General features: G+C 37.1%; 1 protein-coding gene across 1 annotated transcript; it reads left to right on the top strand.

The window, feature by feature from the left end:
* impg1a (interphotoreceptor matrix proteoglycan 1a) lies at positions 1-23,066 on the top strand. Its single transcript, XM_082148545.1, has 16 exons — positions 1-1,066; positions 1,942-2,154; positions 4,255-4,421; positions 5,964-5,995; positions 6,108-6,154; positions 6,240-6,340; positions 7,949-8,098; positions 8,589-8,647; positions 9,039-9,217; positions 10,135-10,196; positions 12,136-13,771; positions 14,095-15,368; positions 15,804-16,023; positions 16,171-16,381; positions 20,281-20,357; positions 22,229-23,066. The coding sequence occupies exons 1-15, from the start codon at positions 970-972 to the stop codon at positions 20,318-20,320; spliced, it is 4,488 nt and encodes a 1,495-aa protein (XP_082004671.1). The 5' UTR covers positions 1-969; the 3' UTR covers positions 20,321-20,357; positions 22,229-23,066.
* Positions 23,067-23,094: the final 28 nt, after the last annotated feature.

Below are 23,094 nucleotides of genomic sequence, written 5' to 3'. Positions count from 1 at the left end.
ATGACGCAACGTCTCTGTCGTCATTTAACGTGTTCCTGGAAATACTCTCCAGTCTGCACCTCTGATGAATGATTTTTTTTCCCTAAAACAATGCAAACTGTTAAACAAACCATTTACTGACCTGACAATTCTACCATGATCAAATGTGCACATTTACACAAACAACATAGTTGATTAGATGTGAGGCGGACTGACATTAAAGAAAAACAGCAGTGAATTCGCATGCAATTCATTTGATGCCAAGGCTTTGGTATTTATAGACCAAGCCTTTGGACCGTCAATATCAGCAGTAATTACTTCTAACTTTCCTCCACTTATCCCGATCACAGGGGTCATAGTTCAAAAGCAGTCAGACTCAACAGGCTTTAAATGGCCATTACAGGTGATCCCAAGAACGGACATCCATTTTTGAGAATGGGCACCCTCTTTAAACCAAGCAAGTACACCTCGTCTCCACACATGCACTGATATGGAAGGCATGATTTCAGCAGCACTGGGGTGAACACGGTTACTTCATGAGGCACTGCCCAACACGGAGTGGGCGATTGATCTGGCACTGCAGCTGACAGACGCTTGAATGGAAAAGCCAGTAATTGGATGAGGTGGGCGGGCCACGGGTAAAGCAGGATTATGTCTGAGCATCAGATAATCAGATTATTCCAGAAACAGATCTTGCTTTTTTAACTACTTCACTGTAATCTGTCACACAATGTCACGCCTCTACACCAATACTGCATCTCTATCATATATCCCTGCCTGCTTTCTCTCTTTCTGCTTTTAACATTCACAGTGTTGTTTTCTTTGAGACACTGAAAGTCCGTCTCAGTTTCCAGGTTTCTTCATTTCCATCTTTAGGTCTCAGTGCTTGACAGCAAGGTCTCAGGGACCATAATGGCTTCTCCAGCTTCTGACGGATATATCCAAGAAAAAGGACTTAGCACCTGAAGTTTTGTGCTGTCTTAATACAGCATGGGGTTAGATGTACGACTTGAAGTCAGCATGTCTTTGAAAAGTGGGCATCTCTTCACACTCTTCTTCTTTATACTGTCCGTCACAGGAATTCAAGGTAACAAAGTCAAATTTTACAACAAGATGTAGATGAGGACAGAATTTTTGGTATAAATTTGTGAATTTGTGATTTCTGCTACAGTGTGCAGTGCAGTGTATTAGTCAAACATGAGGTGGCACTTCAGGACGTGTATTATGATACTCAAGTGATTTGAAATTACTGGACACACCAGGAAACAAAATGTTATTCAATGCGTAGTAGAGTGCAACCAAAATGTTGTTTTGTTAAAGAACATATATTTGTGTTAAGTGTTTTAGTGTTTTATAAGAAACAGTCAAAAGTTTCAAATATAGCCATACAAATTACTACAGAGGCAAATGTGTGAAGGATGTTTTGGGGGTTTTTTTGTATTTGGATCATCAGACAATGAAGTTTTGTGAACTCTAGATATTCACTAGATACATGTCAACAAGTAGTCATGTGCCATGCATTAAAATATACTGCTTTTGATTTTGCTTTTAGCTTTTCTAAATGATATACAGATTTTCTTTTTACAAATTGTTGCAAAAATGGCCTAAGACAAATTCAAAGTAAGTTTCTGCAGAATTTAAATAAGTGTATGGCAGAATTTATATAGGTGGAAGCGTACAGTTCCAGATTTATTTTTCAAAATGTAAATTTGCTTGGCATTTGCACATACACCAAAAAAAAACCCCCAAAAAAACCCCATCAATGTCCTTCAAACATGAGTGCAGAAACAAAGCATAGCATTGCAGAATATCCTAGTTTTGGGGGAAAAATATGACTGTATTGAAAGTCCATGAGGGCTGAGAGCTGATAAATGTCAACTTTCTAAGGAATATTTTGGCAGAAATAAGCTGAATTACAATGAAGTTACTAACCTTTTATTTTGAACTTACTATATTTTTCAGACAGAAGAAGGCTAAACCCATTAGAGACTCATGATGCTAGCAGCTTAACAAACCAAAATGCACCAAAGCAGAATTCAGGGGTCAGAACTATATTTGAAATGGAAAAGCATCGCGTCAAGAGGTCAGATTTCTTCCACACGGAGGTGAAAGTATGTCCACAGGAGACAATGAGAGAGGTCATAGCCAGCCATCGAACATTCTACACACTGAGAGGTAACTCTCAAACTTTTGTACAATAAGCATCTTCCCTGTTAGAAAGGTTGAAGGAATAGTTCACTTAAAAATAAAAAATTCTGCCATTATTTCCTCACCCTCAAGTTGTTTTAAACCTGTATGAATTTCTTTCTTCTGTTGAACACAAAGAAAGATATTTTGAAGAATTTCGGAAACCAAACAGTTGATGGAAACCACCACTGACTTCTATAGTTTTTTTTTATTCCTACAATGGAAGTCAATGGGGTCCATCAACTGTCTAGTTACCGACATTCTTCAAAATACCTTCCTTTGTGTTCAGCAGAAAAAGGAAATTCATAGAGGTTTGAAACAACTAGAGGGTGAGTAAATGAAGACAGAATTTTTATTTTTAAGTGAACCATTCCTTTAACCCTTTCAAATGCATCAGTGGTTTTGTTTAGTACAGTGACTATCAACCCTATTCCTGGAAGCCCCTCCTTCCCAACACTGCACATTTTGGCTGTGTACCAATTCAGAGGCAGCATCCTTCGAAGGCTGCGGAGTTTGGACTGAGCATTGTTAAATGGGATGGTCTAACCTACGGAGGACTGTTCTTGTTGATGTAACATCTAAAGTAGTTTATGAGAACACATTGTTAGTTACTTTTTGATGACTCTTTAGCCAGAAATATTTTCAGTAGATCAAAAAGTGAATAGCCTACTGTATGGTTGATGTAACATCAGTGAAAGTCTGTGAGAATGTAACAGTGTTACCCTTTGAGGATCCTTTGGCATGATATGTATAGAAAGTTTAAGATCCAGGACAATGGCCAGAATAATTTTCATTAGCTCAAATATGGACTACTGTATGACAACTTTGACAGCTGCCGTTGATGAGCAGCAGCAACGTTTGTACAAGACTTTTCTGAAAGTTATGTTAAACTGTCTGACAGAGTTCACAAACTGTCTAAATGTGTTCACCATGGTCCATTAACTATATATAATCACATCTTAGTAAGATATGTCAACATTTGAACCGATTTAAACCGATTCTTTTTTCTTTTTACATTTGTATCATTAGATATTTGAGTAAGTTGAAACCCAATACTTACGTTTAAAAGTATAATTTGGCAATTTCTCTCCCAAAAACTCTGTTGTCACTGGTGTGAAATGAATTCTGGGGTAGGCAAGGCCGCAAAGGATCCATCTGTGTTATCCTTTATTTCACGGGAAACAAAGGACGCATTTGGTGGAGCCTTCGAATTGGGACAGCCTTTGTCGTGCCGCGGTGACGCAGTCGGCCTAAGAAGGATGCAGCCTCTGAATTGGGATGCAGCATTTGTATGTCTCCGTCATCTAACACACCTGACTGAGATCGTCAGCTCATTAGCAGAGACTTCCACCCCCAACTATATAGTAGGCGAAAAACAGTATGTGAGCGTCTGAATTAATAATGTTCATAAAACAGCAGGCGAAAAGTACCCGGATTACTTACTACTGCAGAGATTCTGAATTGCTCATCCGATGGACACTTTACTATCCCATGAGTGAATGGTAGGGAAGCGACACAACTGACGCCGTGGCCCGTAGGTCACATGACAGTGACAACATGGCGGATGTAGTACATCCGATTTTCATTCATACTACACAACACACACTCATCGTATATAGTACATACTTTTTTTAACAGTCACAAAGCAAGGTTCAAAACAAATATAGTACATATTTTACAGTATGCGAATTTGGACACAGCACAAGACAAGTGTGTCAGACGAAGGAGACATTCAACATATGAATTTAAATTCAAATTTAAATAACGCTCTTTTATGTATTCACTATATAACTGGTATATACATTCAAATTTAGAGAAATACTGTATATCCAGTAAGTTGAGAGAAAATGTACTCTATATCAGAGAATAATCAGGCATAATTAGTCAAAATTAGATAAGTAATCGTCTAATATGAATGAATTAATGAAACACCTCTGTTGATTTGATCAGTTGTCTTGATTTATATTTGATTGCAATTCAGCAATACAGAAGAATATATTTTAATATACACACCAGATCCAGAAAGATGGACATATGCTGTAAAATGTATAATTTGAACACTTTTTTGTAATTTATTGACATTGTCAGTTTGCCAGGAGGCTGTATGGGAGGCTTTCCGGATTTTTTTGGACAGAATTCCCAGCAACTCGGAGTACCAGAAATGGGTCCACACATGCCAGCACAACTCCCTGTGCATCTCAGATCTCGCCATGAATTTCAGCCATTCGCAGGAACACGTAGACATGGTCTACAGGGTAAACTAATAAAAAATGCACACAATACTATATAGTCAAAAGATGTCATAAAACTGGAATATGTGTGTGTGTGTGTGTGTGTGTGTGTGTGTGTGTGTGTGTGTGTGTGTGTGTGTGTGTGTGTGTGTGTGTGTGTGTGTGTGTGTTGTGTGTGTGTTGTGTGTGTGTGTTGTGTGTGTGTTGTGTGTGTGTTGTGTGTGTGTGTGTGTGTGTGTGTGTGTGTGTGTGTGTGTGTGTGTGTGTGTGTGTGTGTGTGTGTGTGTGTACAGCAAAAACTCCAGTGCTGAATAAACTGTCCTGGGAGTTTATTTGGCTCCACACTCAAGAGTGTTAAAGTGTTAAAATATGAGTGTTAAACGAACACTGAAGAGTGTTAAAGATTTTTGAGTGATTATTGACCATTATTGAAGACACCTGATGTTAACAAGCAGAATCTAAATTGTAAGTCCCTTTATGGTGATCAGTGTTTGTTTTAGTTTGGCTTCTGTCCCTTAAATTTTGAATTTTAGATTTTGTTTGGCTGCTGTACCTGAGTTATAACACCTGAGTTATATTCTGGGTGCCACAAATCAAAACTCATACATGGCTCCCATCATGCATTGCGGTATGAATAAATTAGGATCTGAATTGTCTTAGTAATTTACTTTATTCTTAATATTTTTTATTAAATTATTTCTGCTTGTTTTCTAATATTCAGAGGTGATCTGTTTATCTGAATATGCTGTTTGTCACCATTGTTGAGATTCTTACGCTGATTCTTGATGTCTGTGCGCCTACGTGAAAAGTTTCTTAGATTATAAAAAAAAATTTCAGAACAACTTCTAAGAAATCCTTTGGATTATTTTAAAAAAGCTTGATATTATGTTGTAGAATCACAGTGATGCTGTAAGTGTAATCAGCAATATAATTCTAACTCTATATGAATTTGGTGATTCAGGTCAAATGATAATTATGTCAAAACACAACCAACACCACCAGATTACCTTTTCTCTTTGATCATCTGGCTGTTACAACTAAATTACAAGAGCCAAACTTATACTGTTATAAAACTGTTAATAATTTAAAGGTCTTGAGCTCAACTAAAGCAAACACCAATCACCGGTAACTTACAAATGGTGATTTTCTCCTTTGGTGATTCTGCTTGTCATAACATCAGGTGTATTCAATAATGGTCAATCATCACTCAATTAATCACTTAATTATCTCATTAACTTTAACACTGCTTCAGTGTTCATTTAACACTCATATTTTAACACTTTAACACTCTTGAGTGTGGAGCCAAATAAACTCCCAGGAGAGTTTTAGCTGTATACACTTTAAAAAGTGGTAACCTGAAATTATCTTAAAGAGCTATTTCTAGCCATAAAAGTTAGGTCGATTAATCTATATTAAACTTTATTATTTATTTTTTTTTTTACTTCAGTCCAGTAAATTTAAAAGTTGCAATTTTTAGGTTACCATTTTTCTAGTGTTTTTAGTCAATGGCCAAATTTTTTATGTTTAATCAAAATTCTCCTGTAATGATTTTCCTTTTCTTTACAGAGGTTGAATAAGAATAGTGACAAATTAGAACGGTGAGACGGCATATCATTTCATATCCTGAAAACAGCTCCAAGTCATCTATAACAAAAATTATGGACTGTGATTATTTGAATATCATGATACATATTCAATTTAATTTTATAGAAATATAAGTGAAGAGCCAGCAACCGATGAAGCACAAGAAATGGAAGGTATAGTTTAGAATTGTTTTTGGTCTTCAGTAAGAAGTTTTCATAATTATGGTAAGCTGAACTAAGCTCAGTTTCTGTTGTCCAGGTCCAGAGGAAGTCCTGACTGAAGCAGCAGTACATGAATTTGTTCCCACAGCTCAATCTACTACTGTCCGCACTACAACAGACACCTCTACTGCCTCACAGGTCAGGAGCACATTTGTCTAACATACTTCATATACTTAAATTTCATATTAAACAACTGGAAGCAGTGGTTGCTAGAAATTCACTTAAAAATATATAGTGACAGCATTTCAATCATTACACAATGTTATTTATAAGCAGCCTTTGCTCTGCTGTCCATGACCGTGGGCCATGACCACCAGGCCGATAAGCCTTAGCTTAAGCTTAACTTCTAAGACAGATAAGGTAGTACGGATTTGCAACATAAATTGTGCAGGATTCACCCTGTAGCTATATTAGGTGTAGCTTCATAGCACATCAGAACTGTGTGCAGATCTAGCTGCAGCAACATCCACAGTATACACTGCTTTCTCAGCTGTCTGTGGGAAATGAGGGGTGCTGGTGGTGGAGGGTGGTTCATTTTACAGAGCTTAACTTCAACACCAATTAAACACACCTGATCCAGCTTGGGTCTTCAGGATGGCTGAGTTGTGTTCCACTTTTAGACCTCGGCTTCAGTTAAGTCAATTGTGTATGCCCTACCCTCGCTAACTTCCCTCTGACTCGTTCACTCGGATGTACATCATTGCTTAAGTTGCATGAGTGCCCACTACTGGCAGAACCCTGCGCCCTTGGAGTTGCTGTTGTGAGGTCACAATCCTCTTGCATTGCGGTCTATGGATCTGAGTACATATTGAGTGGACTCATTTACTCCGATCAAAATCAAGGAGTTGAGAGTCGGTCCAAATACACTTCAAAATGGTGTTGGGGATTCCCAGAGGGGAAGTGCTTAGGGATGTTCGTGAGTAATGTCTAAAAGTGGAGTTAAGCGCAGCCATACACTCACAATCTTCCCTAAGTACTTACCCTTGGGAAAACCAATCCTCCATTTTGAAGTGCGTTCCACTTCAAGTGGACAAGGAAAGTTTATATGGACAGACCCTCAACCCCTCGATTTTGACTGAGAGAGCGAGTCTACTTACACTTCAGGCAACTCCATATCACACAATGCAACATGACTGTGATTAATATAATATAATATAATATAATATAATATAATATAATATAATATAATATAATATAATATAATATAATATAATATAATATAATATAATATAATATAGACACACGGGGCTCCCTTCCAGTGATGGTTTGTGCACTCGACAGAATGTGCACTCTGTGACCCTTCTTTACCTGTGCCTATGCCTTTCCACCGCATTGACAATTCGCCCTTAAAAATACTCAACTGCGATGATAAAGTTGGTCAGTGTCTCACAACTGGCATATAAAGAGATCTGCCAGAAACCAAAATATTTATCCAGAGTAGAGAACAAGATTACCTTTGATAACTTTGGAGCAATATTTTTGAAAGCGGGGATCATGAATCTTTGACATTTGACTGCTTTATTAAGAAATTACGGGTCTACAATTGAGCTTCTTTAACTTTAGGTAAGGCAATTTACAATGTGTGCTATTCCTTTATAACAAAGTATTTTATTTCAGCACTTGCATGAATACTTCAATTAAAAAATTTGTTATTTAACCTGTAAAGTTGCCTAAACCTTTTGGGGAATTATGCAGGTTATACATTGTTGCGTTACTTGTTTAATAGTTCCTGTGCTATATTTTCAGGAGTTGGATCTTCACAATGCGGTTCCAGAGCAGCCAGTACATCATGTCATAGAGTTCAGCATTACACTGATGGACCACGGGTATCAAGAGATACTGAGAGGTGCCGAGTCACCTCAGTATCATGACCTGTCACAGCATCTTCAAGATCAGGTTTGTGAAATGTAATGTTTTGTGAATCTGTTGGAGGACTTCCTATTCTGTCTTGAAAATGATGGATTGTGCTATCTGGCGGTATTGGTCTATACATTTGCCTAAATGTATATAATGGGCAACCTATGGAATCTTGTTTCCGCCATGGAATATAATAAAAAATACCAAAGATAATTGTGACTTTTTATCTCACAATTCTGACTTTTTTCCTCAGCATTGTGAGATATAAATTCACAATTGCAAGTTATAAGTTACATTTTTAGAAAAAAAGTCAGCTCACAATTCTGACATTTTCTTGCAATTGCAACACTTTATATCTTGCAATTCTGAGGAAAAAAGTCAGAATTGTGAGATGTAAACTCACAATTGCGAGCTATAAAGTCAGAACTGCGAGAAGTCGCTACTACCTTTTTTTAAAATGTTTTATTCAGTTGTGGAAACAAGCTTCCATAGCAACATGTTAAACTGTACACTTGTCTGTTTGTTGCAGATGCAACATGTTTTCAAAGACCTACCTGGATTTATGGATGTCCACGTGTTAAGAATTAGGTAGGTGTACTAAAACAAAAAAAAAAAAAAAAAAAAAAAAACTTCTGAATTCATCATCACTTTCTTTATTACAACAGCAGTGACCAGGTCGGTTGCTAATGTGAAAATAATGATAACATTCACACTGACATTTGTGTTTGTATCTCCATCATTAGCTATTCATATTTCACCAGGGAAGTGTTTGTGTATATCTGATTTCTCTGCTGCATTTTACTTTACATCTTTGTATCCTTTCCTACATGCAAGCGAGGCGGAAGAGCCTGAGGGGTAAAAGTTACATATGTATATAATGTGCTGTGTAGAATCACCTTTAGTATTATCCATTTTTTGCTTGGATAAAAGCATCTGCTACATAAATAAATGTAAATGCATATTGCCTCCATTTCTCCAGGGCTGGAGGAATATCTGCAGTCTACTCGGCTGTTTTTGAGACTATTGTACCAAGCATTGCCGATGAAAGTCTTGGCACAGGTGTTTCATCTACAGGACCAAGTCTGAAGGACATGATAGTTAAAGCACTGAGCAAAAAGACCTCTCTTCTTGATCTTAATTCACTGACATTTGATACAGGTACATGCACAAATAAAAATGAAGGGTAACACTTTAGAATAATGGTCCGTCATTAATAAGTAACTATGCAGGAACTAATGCAGGACTAATGTGTAGTTCTACATTAACACTTCAGCTACTACTATTAACTAATATGGAAACAATATTAACTAATCAGTAAGTAATTCGAATTTAGGACTAAGATAGTTCCTTATTAGGTAATCAATAGTTACTTAATTAGATTGGAATCATTAAGAACTAATAAGTAAGTATGACAACTTATAAAGAATTACTAATTAATTACTAATCACAACATTATCGTGTCTGAGACGTTAGTAATTATCTTTTTTTACCTTCAACGTGGTCATAAAATTCATCACTACTTACTCAAGTGTTAACTAGTCACTCTTCAAGGACCACTTGTGATCTGGACCATTATTTTAAAGTGAAAAAGAAGTTTTCACTTTAAAATAATGGTCCATTAGTAGTTCCTGCATAGTGACTAGGTAACACTTGAGTAAGTAGTGATGTATTTTATGACTATTTTCATAGTAAAAATGATGACTGATTACGTCTCAGACACACGATAATGTTCTTTATAATTTGTCAGTTAGTTAATAGTTATTAATGAAGCTAATCTCATTAAGTAATTATTGATTACCTAATAAGGAATAATCTCCTAAATTTTATATTACTTACTGATTAGTTAAGCTTGTTTATTAATTAGTTAATAGTACTAGCAGTAGCTGAAGTGTTAATGCACTCATTAGTCCTGCATTACTTCCTGCATAGTTACTTATTAATGATGGACCATTATTATAAAGTGTTACCAAATGAAGTTCTATGTACAATTTAAATAAAAAAAAAAGTCTTGTTTAATTATATTTTACAAGTTCATTACAGTTTCTACAAGTTGTGTACAAATTTTCTCTCATCAGGCAAAGACCAACCTTCAACCAGAACGCCTGTCACTGAGGTTTCTGAAGACATAATAACTAAGGTGACTAATCTCATATAATAAAACAATGAGGTACAAGAGACCATTTTATATGGTCGACATGGATAAAGGGGCACAATTTACAAATGCCTGAAACTAAGGGTGCTCCGATCAGGATTTTTGGGCCGATCACCGATCAATGGCAGCAGTATTGGCCGATACGATTACTGAAATAAATAATACTATTCTTAACAACAATGCATTTATAGAACAATTTAAGAGATGAGAAAGTATCATGAATTGACAACTCTTTATTAATTGGTAAGCAACATATTCCATTCCCTCTCTTAAAAGTTACTTAGAGCTTAACAAATATAGTATTCCTGTGAAATTAAAAAATAAAGAAACAGAACAGTCTTTATCAACAAAAGTAATAAAATGTAAAACACTACTGCATCATCTACACTGTATAAGTTAAATATACAGTTGTAAATGAAATTATTCAACCCCCATTGCAAATCATGTTTATTGACTAAATGTACAGACTTTCAGTTGTTTGTAATGAACAAATCAAACAACAGTAATTGGAATAGCTCAACACAACAAATGTTTCAAGTGGTTTCCCCAGTTTTCAACTTAAAATGCAACATTTTAACTTCCGCAGTCTCAAATTTATACAACCTCTTCATGGCAAGCATCTTCAGTAGAACACGCTTTTGCTTTCATGACCTGCTGCAAACGAGGCTATAACCAGACACCAGCTTCTGGCAGAGTTTCTGAGGAATCTTAGCCCATTCCTCATCCTCATGAGCAATGGCCTCCAGTTCAGTAATATTCTTCGGTTTTTATGCTATAACCACCTTCTTAACTGTGATTTGGATTTTGGGGAAGATTGGGCTTTTAGGGAGGAACAAAAGCACACCGCTGTCAAGGAAAGAGATTTACTAAAATTACACAGCCCTAGTTTCTTACTGTCATTGCTGTAGGGTTGCAATGTCTCTGCTGTCCGCAAAAAGACATTGCAAATGTCCTTTTCATACACCTGGTAGAACTACCAGACTGGTGAATGTAGTAAAGCAATTTTAGCTGCGCATAAAAATTGTCTCGCAAGTTTTCTGATCTGCCTTTATAGAGACCACCAATCAAACTATATAAAGCTATTATCGGCCGATGGCTATCGGCGCCCAATCAATCGCAACACCCTTACCAGAAACACCTTCCATATTGACAATATAGAGCAACCTCAAGTGCTTTATTGTTTGAAAAAACATATAGATAGATGCCATTTAGTGTAAAGTGTAAATAGCAACAAAAAGTATTTTCTTTGCACTAATTGCAGATAACGTTAAATGTTATTTACTCTAATTGTAAACAGTGATAGATGCTATTGTTGCAGCCTTGTTGGGACATTGATATCCCTAAAGCCCTCCACTACACCTACCAAATAAACAACTTATTTCCACTATGAATTACCCGTTGAGCACTTTATTTCCACTTTTTGAATATTTTCTTAATTTGTATTTAAAATTAATGCCTCTAACGCCACCCGCCTAAGTCTCACACCACTGGTCCTATTATTAGCAGGATTTCTTTTGTAGTTTTGTCTGGCTCAATCAGACAATGGTGTGCGGAGTTAGTGGAAATGGCCTCTACCACCAACAAGGCGGGCTATTTGCACTTGGTTTAAATAGACACTCCAAAAATATAAACACAGTTTTTTATTAAAACAATAAAAGTGTCATCAGCTAGAAGATATATTTATTCACATGTAAACTAATAATAATAGTAATATATAGAGCAACATGTGAATGCATTAGCGTATATATGTTTTAGCATGACTGAAGTGCTGTATCGGCAACCAGGACCAGAACTGGCTGTTTTAAGTCTTTTGTGCTTCATGTATTTTTTTTGTTGTTTTTTTTTTTTTACTATTTTACCGAGAACAACACTAGCATAACATCTTTAAATGCAAAAACATAATTGTACATCTGTTCATTTGCAGTCCTCTGATCGAGATTCATATGGTGACCTCAGTTTTCCAACAAAAGAAACCAAGGTTGAAGTTCATCTTTCCTCAGATGGCGATGAGACTGTTTTGGAGACCATTTTACACACAACTGTGGACACAGTCAGCGCCACAACAACAAAATCAACAGTTGAACCTGAGAATGAGGCAGTCATTATACACCAGCTTGAAACTATTAAAGGGGAAACTGGTGAGCTCATAAAGGTTCCACCAGTAGAGGAAGCTCCTGCTGACGATGACAGCAAACCAGTTGTTATTGTTGATAAAGACAATCTGGCTCCAACATCTTCAGTTGCTATCTCAGCATTACCCTCGAGTGGAGAACAGCCTAGAACTACAGAGAAACCTACACCCGAGAGTGACTTTAATCTAAACACAATACCAGAAGATGACATCATGTTTAACCCAGTAACCACCACCCCCATTTTGTTCACCACCGCTACAACTGTAAGTCCTGGGTCTGAACAACCAAGGTTGGCTGTCACAACTGACTTCACCATCACCCTACAACCTTCAACTGAACCAATCGATCCAATAACTGAAGTTACAGATTCTAATGAAATTCCAGAGGTGCCTCACACAGTAATTGTACTAAAGGAGGAAGATACCAAAATGGTGATGGCTGAACCAGTGGAAGAAACTAAGTCTGAGGTTGATTTACCCAAGGTAAAGGTTGTGACAACAGAAACTGTAGAAGTAACTGGATCTCAGGGAGTAATTGAAGATACTGTTGTTTTAGAAGATCAGGTATTCCGACCTGAAGAAGTGACTATGATAACAGAATCTCATACAGAGTATAGCACATTAGAACCTGTGAGAACGACTGCGGCACCAGAACCAGAAGTAGATTGGATTGGAAAATCAACTAAACAGGATGAAGTGGCAGAAAGAGAGGGAAAAGTTTTAGAGAAAGAAACAGAGGTCATTATAGAATCAAGAGAAGATGTTGAGGAACATAAAACTGACGAGGAGATTAAAGTGAGAGAAGAGGAGGATGTTCAGGTAACTAGGAAGCCAGGAACTGAGGCAGTACAACCCAAGGAGGAACCTCGTTTAACAGAACTTGAAGAAGAGGTGGAGTTGGTGGCACCTGAGAGAGAAGCTGATGAATCAAAGCCTTCTGATGTGGTAGAATATGAGGAAGGTATCAAAACTGAAGAGCCTGATGTGGAGATAGCAAGTGAAGTCCCCAAACCTACTGAAGGTTCAACAGAACCTCCTTCAGAAATGATTAAGATTATACCACCAGAGATTTCTGTGACAGAAATTTACCTTAAGAACAATGACTATTACCAACCTGTAAGTGATAATTTACCCTTTGTGCCAGTTGACCGTGTTCAACCAGAAATGGACATTGGTAAACCTGAATATGTGGAAGACTTTGGGCTTGAGGATCCAAACTCCAAAACTGAGGTTACTGAGGGAGTTCTTGAGATACCAGATATGGTTATAGAGGACACCACCACAAAACCAGAAGTGGCTGATGTTCACCCTACTGTATCAACTGCCTCAGAATCTCTATCTGAAATGGTCACAGAATCAGCTTCGAAGAAAGAAGAGGACTTACCATCTGTTGTTGGAGATACTGAGGAGCCACAGCTCACGGATATAGGTGAGAGAGATATGCTATGTGTGTTACTCAATAAAAATGTTTGTCAAAATGATTTTTAGAATTACCTTTGAAAAGGTTCACATGGGAATATGTATGACAAAGAGCCAAAGTTTTGGCATCATCTGAAACACTGGAGACACCCATACAAGTTTCAAACAGATCTGATTACAGAACTTTACAGGGTCTTTCATTTAAATTAGATTTTTTCTGCTACATCTATCGGGGATAGGAGAATTAAGATTGCAGGACAGTCATATTGATCCACGTAAATAACTATTTTCCATACCATACTAATTTCTAACCTGTCATTTTTGATTTCCCAGAGGAAGACACTAAGACAGAGGTTGTCCTTATCGCACAAGAGGAAGAAAATGCATCACTGCCCATTGATATACTTGCAACTGATACACCTTTGACAACCGCATCTGCAGACCATGATCTTTTTGAAGTAGTCCTAACAGATGTATCGATCGTTACTCCGACATCTTTGGAAAAGGATTATGATTCACCAACTGAAAATGTACAATCAACTGTTGTCCAGGATGTTGTATTTAAAGAGTCCGAAAATGACAAAGTGCCGAATGTGGAAACTGAGGACCCATTTACTAATTTAAAATACCTAGTCACGGAGTTAGACCAAATAGATGTAGTAAGAACTGAAGAGCCGAATGTGGAAACTGAGGACCCATTTACTAATTTAAAATACCTAGTCACGGAGTTAGACCAAATAGATGTAGTAAGTACTGAAGAGCCGAATGTGGAAACTGAGGACCCATTTACTAATTTTAAAGACCTAGTCACGGAGTTAGACCAAATAGATGTAGTAAGTACTGAAGTGCCGATTGTGGAAACTGAGGACCCATTTACTAATTTTAAAGACCTAGCGACAGAGTTAGACCAAATAGATGTAGTAAGTACTGAAGAGCCGAATGTGGAAACTGAGGACCCATTTACAAATTTTAAAGACCTAGTCACGGAGTTAGACCAAATAGATGTAGTAAGTACTGAAGTGCCGAATGTGGAAACTGAGGACCCATTTACTAATTTAAAAGACCTAGCCACGGAGTTAGACCAAATAAATCTAGTAAGTACTGAAGTGCCGATTGTGGAAACTGAGGACCCATTTACTAATTTAAAAGACCTAGCCACGGAGTTAGACCAAATAGATGTAGTAAGTACTGAAGTGCCGATTGTGGAAACTGAGGACCCATTTACTAATTTAAAAGACCTAGCCACGGAGTTAGACCAAATAGATGTAGTAAGTACTGAAGTGCCGATTGTGGAAACTGAGGACCCATTTACTAATTTAAAAGACCTAGCCACGGAATTAGACCAAATAGATGTAGTAAGTACTGAGACCATTGACCTCTTGAGTTATGACAATGGATATTCTTTTCCAAATGAAGGATATCCCTTGGAGACAACAAAAGTGCCATTACTAACGTACTTCACAACTCCCTCAATGACCACAGCAAGCAAAGGCAAAGAACTAATTGTGTTTTTCAGTTTGCGTGTGACAAACATGATGTTCTCTGAAGATCTTTTCGATAAGAGCTCTACAGAATACCGATCATTGGAAAACAGATTTGTTGAACTGGTAAGTGCAGCTATTTCAGATGTTGATTTCTGTTGATTGTGGTGAGTAGTGATATTTTACAGTGAGAGAACATACAACTCTTTGTTTTCTTGATTCATTTAAGCAAAATCACTATGGCATTTAAAAAAAAAAAAATTAATCTGTTCATGATGACTACAGGACACCACTTGCTGAACTAACATGCAACATAGATGGGTCTTGTCACAATAATGTAGCACATTTCAGCTTTATTGTAATGTTTATCGTTGCATACTCTATATATACATTCTTTTAAGAACATGAGGCGGTATAGTTCATACTATGCAGTATGGTATTATTCTTTTCAAGGTTATCACTTAGGTTAATAGAAGGTCCTTCTACTAACTCCTGTAATTGTCCAGTGATTTTTGTATGGTGAACATACATAAATTATGCTTTTGTCTCCTCTGTGCACAGCTACTTCCATATCTGCAGTCTAACCTAACAGGCTTTAAGCAGTTAGAGATCCTTAACTTCAGAAATGGAAGTGTGGTGGTCAACAGCAAGGTGAAATTTGCCAAGTCTGTGCCGTACAACATTACTCAGGCTGTCCAGCATGTCTTGGAGGAGTTTTGTGATGCTGCAGCCCAGCGTTTGGACATCGAGATTGACAGCCATTCCCTAGACATAGAACCAGGTAAGAGTCTTACCTTTGTAAGCATCCATTACTATTGATTTCAAACCGGATCAGTCAGTCTGGACAGCAGAAACATGGACAGAATTTCTCACAGAAGGTAAAGAATTGATACAACTGAGATGAGTCTAATTTGTTCTTTCATTTTAGCTGATCAAGGTGACCCTTGCAAGTTTCTTGCCTGCAACGAGTTTTCGAAGTGCGTGGTGAACCTCTGGACAAAGGAAGCACAATGTTTATGTGACCCAGGCTATGTAACGCTGGAAGGACTGCCATGTCAGAGCCTCTGTGTGGTCCAGCCTGATTTCTGTCTCAATGGAGGAGAGTGTGAGATTGTACCAGGGCATGGTGCCGCTTGCAGGTACCTCAGCGAACAATCATACATAGATATAAACAGTTAAATTCTACAATCTAAATTCTACTCAATTCTGCTTCGGAATTGGATTAAATACTATTGTTTTTACCTTAAGTAAATCAAGTTTCTGACTCTACGCTAGCTAACTTGTTTAATACATTTATAGTGGGACATTTTTTCCAGCACTCCAGTAGTTTTGCTTATGCTTTGTGGTAATTTCTTCAAATGTTTTAAATATGTAAGCAGAGGGATGCTGCTGTATAGCTGTGAAGGATCTCTTTAAAGGGTTAGTTCACCCAAAAATGACATTTCTGTCATGAATTACTTCTACGTCAGAATGCCGACTTTACATATTTCTGGGCCTTGAAAGTTGCACTGACGTTGCTGCCTATGGCTGATTCAGAAACCTCTCGGATTTCATTAAAAATATCAAAATTTGTGTTCCGAAGATGAGCGAAGGTCTTACGGGTTTGGAACGACATGAAGGTGAGTAATTAATTACAGATTATTTTATTTTTTTGGGTGAACTAACCCTTTAATAATAAAACCTCCATTGTACATGTTCTAACTCTCTCTCTTGAACCTTTTAGATGTCCTGTAGGTAAATTCTGGCAATTTATCGGGGAGAGATGTGCAGAGCTGGTCTCCGTGTCACTAGACCCCTTTCTTTCCCTAGTGTGCCTCGTGGGGGTGCTCGCCTTTCTTTATGCCATCATTTCTCTCTTGTTAACTATGTGCAGGAAATGTGTACGGACCAGAAAGACACTAACTCTAGTGTAAGCAGGTCTTTTTTCGTCAGATTTTCAGAATTTTTTTTGCGGTTAAATCATTTGTTGTGTTAACAAAGATACCAAAGACAAGATATACAATTAAATTTATCTTTGAATTTTGAATAGACAAATAGATAATACAAATGTAAGCAACATACCAAATGCAAATTCTTTATTTCTTATGTCAGGAATGTTCCAGGTCCAGTACCCAAGTTATTCAGTTTGTAAGAACAAACAAAAAATTATTTTAACACGGCATATTGCTGTGAAAAAAGCATATGAATTAATTTGACACGTGTCTTATATAATATCTTTAAGCAAACTATTCACAGTTAATTCTAAATATAAGTTATTTAAAAAATTGCTTTGCATAAAATGTATAAAATCTTTACTTGCTTCCCAGTCTATTCTTCATGTGATTCTGTTCTAAACACATTTATGAACACACTTTTAAACTCTCATTAGATATACATTACATATACATCTCATTCCTTAGTTTCATTCTGTGCCTTTCATCTTTGGGATAGTATCTTTTCATTGACTGAACAATCAGATGTCTCGGTTCCAGCCTAACTGGATTAACTGGAGCCTCCACAAGTAAAAATTATTTTTGTAAAAATAAAATTCTAAAGTGCAGTATCCCATTTACTGAAAGTCAATATACACTCACCAGCCACTTTATTAGATGCACCTCTTCAACTTCTCGTTAAGGCAAATATCTAATCATTCAATCACATGGCAGTAACTCAGTGCATTTAGGCATGCAGACATGGTCAAGATGATCTGCTGAAGTTCAAACTGAGCATTAGAATAAATGTATGAAGAGGCATTTATATAGCGTTTTAATGTGTACTACTGTACACCCAAAACGCTTTACAATCATGTTGGAAATTCTCTCCTCAAGGGTCTCTCCTCAACCACCACAAGTGTGCAGCATCCGCTTGGATGATGCGACGGCAGCCACAGAACAATGGCACCAGTGCGTTCACCACACACCAGATATAGGTGGAGAGGAGAGAGAGTGATCGAGCCAATTCAAAGGATGGAGATTATTAGGAGGTCATGACTGATAAACGCCAATGGAGGGAATTAGAAGTGCCATGGGATTTTTGATGACCACAGAGAGTCAGGACCTCGGTTTAACATCTCATCCGAAGGACGGTGCTTGTTACAGTATAGTGTCCCCGTCACTATACTGGGGTGTTCGGACCCACACAGACCACAGGGGTGAGCAGCGCCCCCTACTGGCCTCACTAACCCCTCTTCCAGCAGCAACCTAGTTTTCCTAGGAGGTCTCCAATCCAGGTACTGACCAGGCTCAACCCTTTCATTGCTCAACCAGTCTTGGGCTACAGGGTGATATGGCTATGGCTGGGGAATAAATATGATTTAAGTGACTTGGCATGTGAATGTGGCATGGTTGTTGGTGCCAGACAGGCTGGTCTGAGTATTTCAGAAACTGCTGATCCACTGGGATTTTCTCACACAACCTTCTCGAGGGTTTACGTAGAATGGTCCGGCAAAGAGAAAATATCCAGTGGGCAAAGTTCTGTTGGCAAAGATGCCTTGTTGATGCCAGAGGTCAGAGGAGAATGGTCAGACAGAGTCAGACTGGTTCGAGCTGATTTAAAGGCAACAGTAACACAAAAAAGCACTTGTTATCACCAAGGTGCAGAAGAGCATCTCTGAACACACAAAACTTCAAACCTTTTCTAGCAGATGAGCTGCAGCAGCAGAAGACACACCGGTGACACTCCTGTCAGCAAAGAACAGGAAACTGAAGCTACAATTCACACGGGATCACCAAAATTGGACAAAAGATTGGAAAAACTTCATTTAAATGCCACAGTCTACCTGAGTATTGTTGCTGATCATGTGCATCCCTTTATGACCACAGTGTTCATCTTTTGATGGCTACTTCGAGCAGGATAACACACAATGTCACAAAGCTCAAATCATCTCAAACCGGTGTCTTGATCATGACAATGAGTTCAGTAAACTCAAACGGCCTCCACAGTCACCAGATCTCAACCCAATAGAGCAGCTTTGGGATGTGGAGGAACAGGAGATTCACATCATGGATGTGCATGCGACAAATCTGCAGCGACAGTGTGATGCTATCATCACACAGGATCTCTGAGGAATGTTTCCAGCACCTTTTAAATCTGTGCCATGAAGAAGACAAAAGGGGGTCCGACCTGGTACTAGCAAGATATACCTAATAAAGTGGCGTGAGTGTATATGCTTCCAGTTCCATCTTCCAACAGTGGGCTGAACCGCAGGCATCTTTTCTGATTAGGACACATGTGGTTTTCACATCCTCATGTTAACCAAAACTAAAGAGTATGAACATCGAATTAGTGATTGCAAGGCAGAAACGTATTGAAATTTCCCATTACGGTTTCTTCTCCAAAATATTCGACAATTATATAACCACCAAATTCCATTTTAAACTTGTACACACATTTTCAGCTCTATGTGGGCTATTTTTGGTTTTTATCCACTGATAATTTACTTTATTTTTATGTTTGAAAATCTTAAATGTACAATGTTAGATGTTTAAAAATTGTCAGGTGTTTGCTAGATCATCCATGAGCACACTGAAATTCAACACACCCTCATGACAATTGGTCCTGTTACTAATTTACACATTGGCAAAATAAAACATACTGTGATGAATTTGTACAATGTCATTCATACACTTGTATTAGAGTTAATGTTAGAGGTAGAGCTTCATGCTTACATTTTAATTTGTACATTTTTGTACAGAATTGCCAATTTGTAAAACTTTTTTGCTGCCTTGCAAGCACTTTTGGGACAAATTCTAATTAAACCTCTTTTTTGTTGTAGTTATAATTTAATAGAAAATATTTGCGAACACTTTTCTCATAAAACAGGACTTTACCCAAGGAATCCAAATGAAATGATTTCCGGAATGTTCTAAAACAACAGCCTGTGTTGTACATCAGAAACTTTTACTAATGTGTCTTTTTTACAGAAATTGTGATGCCTTACACCTGTGAATTTGTCCTTGGGATATGACATTTTCTTTTTCCCTTCAGCTGATATTGATGTCTTTCTTTGCCTTTTGAAACTTGAGCTTCATGTTGTTGCGTGTGTTGTCCTGTTTTACAGAGGCCGAGACAAGACCACCATACCAGGCCTGACGAGTTAACCACAGATGATCTCCACATTATAATACTGTCCCTGAGGTAAGATCAGATCTCATATCACCTTGTTTTGTGGTTGTTCAAATCAAATCCCAAACTATTAGACCAGGGGCCTGTACCATGATGGTATTTGAACAAACTCAGGGTTACAGGATTAGTTTCGAGTTGACAAAACCAAACCAATCCAACCAGGCTTTGTTGGTACCATGATGCTGATCATCAACTTTCTCTGTCAACTCAGGCTTTGATCCTGAGTTTAGGAGTTTAGGTGTGACATCAGTAGCGAACAGCCAATCACATGCTGAGAAGGAGTGAAACTGCGATTCATTTCTTGCGAGAGAAGCTTCTCTCTTCTGCAGAATATTACAAGAGTGAACATTTTTTAAGAATTTAAACAAATTTACACAGCAAGAAGAAAATAGCTGTCTAGAGACAACTAAAAGAAAAAGTATTGCTATATCAGTGCAAGTAAAAGTTGTGAAGTTAATTTATACAGTTGATAAAGGTATAGAGAGAATTGAACATTTAAGCTCACATGTACCGGTAGTCATTTTATAGCTTTATCTATAGATTCTATAGTGTATTTATATTACCTTTATATATTTATTCCTTTAAACTGTGCATAAAAATAATTGATAAATTAAAATTGTACGTGCGATCAATTAATGATTACATAATATCTAAATCATACAAAATTATTCTAAATAAATGTTACTAAAAGCCAGACAATTTTGTCTTTAAAAATCATTTGCTATGTAGAGACCTTTAATTTGGAGTAGAAACAGAGTGACTTTATCCTTTGCTCACAGCTGATTGGTCCAATTTCGGTTTGAGATCTCTTACCTGGAACATAACCTGACCCGGGCCAGGTTAGCCGTGGAGCGTATGTTACTATGGCGATAAACACTGCTAAAAGCCAAACCACTTTCATGGTGCCTAAAACCAAGGGTTGGCGCAAACTACACTGAAACAGACCTGGCTAGCCACCTACACCGGCTTCATGGTATAGGCCCCAGGTCTAGCTTAATGTCATGTTGCAGGTTAATTAAATCAAGACTATAATGTTGTGGGGTAACTAGCTGGACTGTACTTCAGCACAATTGAATCCAATTTAACAATATGGTCCTGTTTACACCTGTGGCCTGTTGCACAAAGCCGGATTCAGTTGCTTCCAAGGCAAGTTCAAGATTAGTTTGAGCAAACTCTGGTTTTTCGGGCTCAAAGAAGTGGATTATTTTTTTTAGCGGGTTTCATTGCTATGGGAACTTGTGCTACATGGATTTATTCTGGGTTAGACCAATCAGTTGTGAGTTAAGATGCAATAAAGCAATTAAATTATTTATTATATTTATATAATTATAATTATGCATAATTCATATAATATATTCATATAATTATTATATCAATTGACAATATTAAACTTTGCTTTTAAATTAAAATAAATATAATACATGTATTATAAAGCTTTTAAACAGATTGAGTTTATGTGTATTCTTTTGAGCTCTTTGTGAAACAATATAAATTATTAGGACTATTTCTTTGACTCACATCATGCATTCTGCTTCAAACCCCGAGTTGACAGAGAACATTTATACCGAGCGTTGTGAGCCAGTTGAACCTGATCTAAACCTGGATTTGGATTTGTCAACTCTAAACCTACTCTGAAACTCAGAGTTTGTTCAGCTAGCTTTGTGCAACAGGCCACTGTATTTAGTGTCGTCCACTTGTGATCCGATCGACCAAAACGCATCTCAATAGCAGGTGTAAACAGGGCCTAAAACTAAGTAATTTTAATATTTTTAATGGATATTAGATTACTTAACTTTTATAAGATAAGCATATAATGATTAATTTTTTTTCTTTTTATCTATTGCACAACATCAATGCAAAATGACTTGTTTCTCTTTTAACAGAAGTGGGACGTGTCATGCTGTCTTCCAATGGTGCTTGTCCAGCCATTAAAAGATGTTCCCATGATCCCACAACTCATGAAGATAGTAGAATGAGTGGCCAAACATCCTGAACAGATGGATAGCCAAGTTGAGTTGCTATTGGTTAATGTTACATGTCGTTCTCATGAGAACGTTAAGAAACGCAACTGGATTTCAGGTAGAATGTTTTCACAAGGCAGAAATGATTAAGGGTTTTCTCACAATGAGGAAATTTTTCTTGTCTGATCATAAAGAATACACTGTTAAAATGTTCTCGTAGTTTGGAACATAATTGTTTTGATGTGTAATAATTATAAATGATATATATTTTTTGTCTTTTAGTATGGTTGTCTTGAGAAGAGAATTTTATTTGATTGAATGTCAAAGAGCACCAAACATAAAATAAAGTGTGCTACAAAAAAAGGACCAATTTTGTAAAATCTACCCAAAGAAATGAAATGGTTAAATGTAGTTCTTAAATCCATCTATCCATCTATCCATCTATCCATCTATCCATCTATAAATAAATCTAAAATATATCTAGATAGATATTGCCATTGTAATTGTAATGTCAAATGTTAAAGAAGAGGGAATCCCTGAAATGAGGTTCTCATAACTCTATTGTACAATTGTGGTTTATTTTATTTTTTACATGAATTATGCTGGTTTATATCTATATAAAATCACTGTATTTGTTGGAAGAAAACAGACAACTTTATTTAGCTGGACAGATCATGCCTACACCAGTACCTTGTTTAGTTTGATGATACAAATCTTCATTTTGTTTATAGAAATAAATCTCATTTGCATATTGCTCTTATACATATTTGGTCAGATATCACAATTAC

The sequence above is a fragment of the Leuciscus leuciscus genome, assembly GCF_965113295.1.
Source record: "Leuciscus leuciscus genome assembly, chromosome: 19".
Classification (NCBI taxonomy): Eukaryota; Metazoa; Chordata; class Actinopteri; order Cypriniformes; family Leuciscidae; genus Leuciscus; species Leuciscus leuciscus.
Note: the sequence above shows the minus strand (reverse complement) of the source record. Positions and strands in the feature narration are given on the sequence as shown.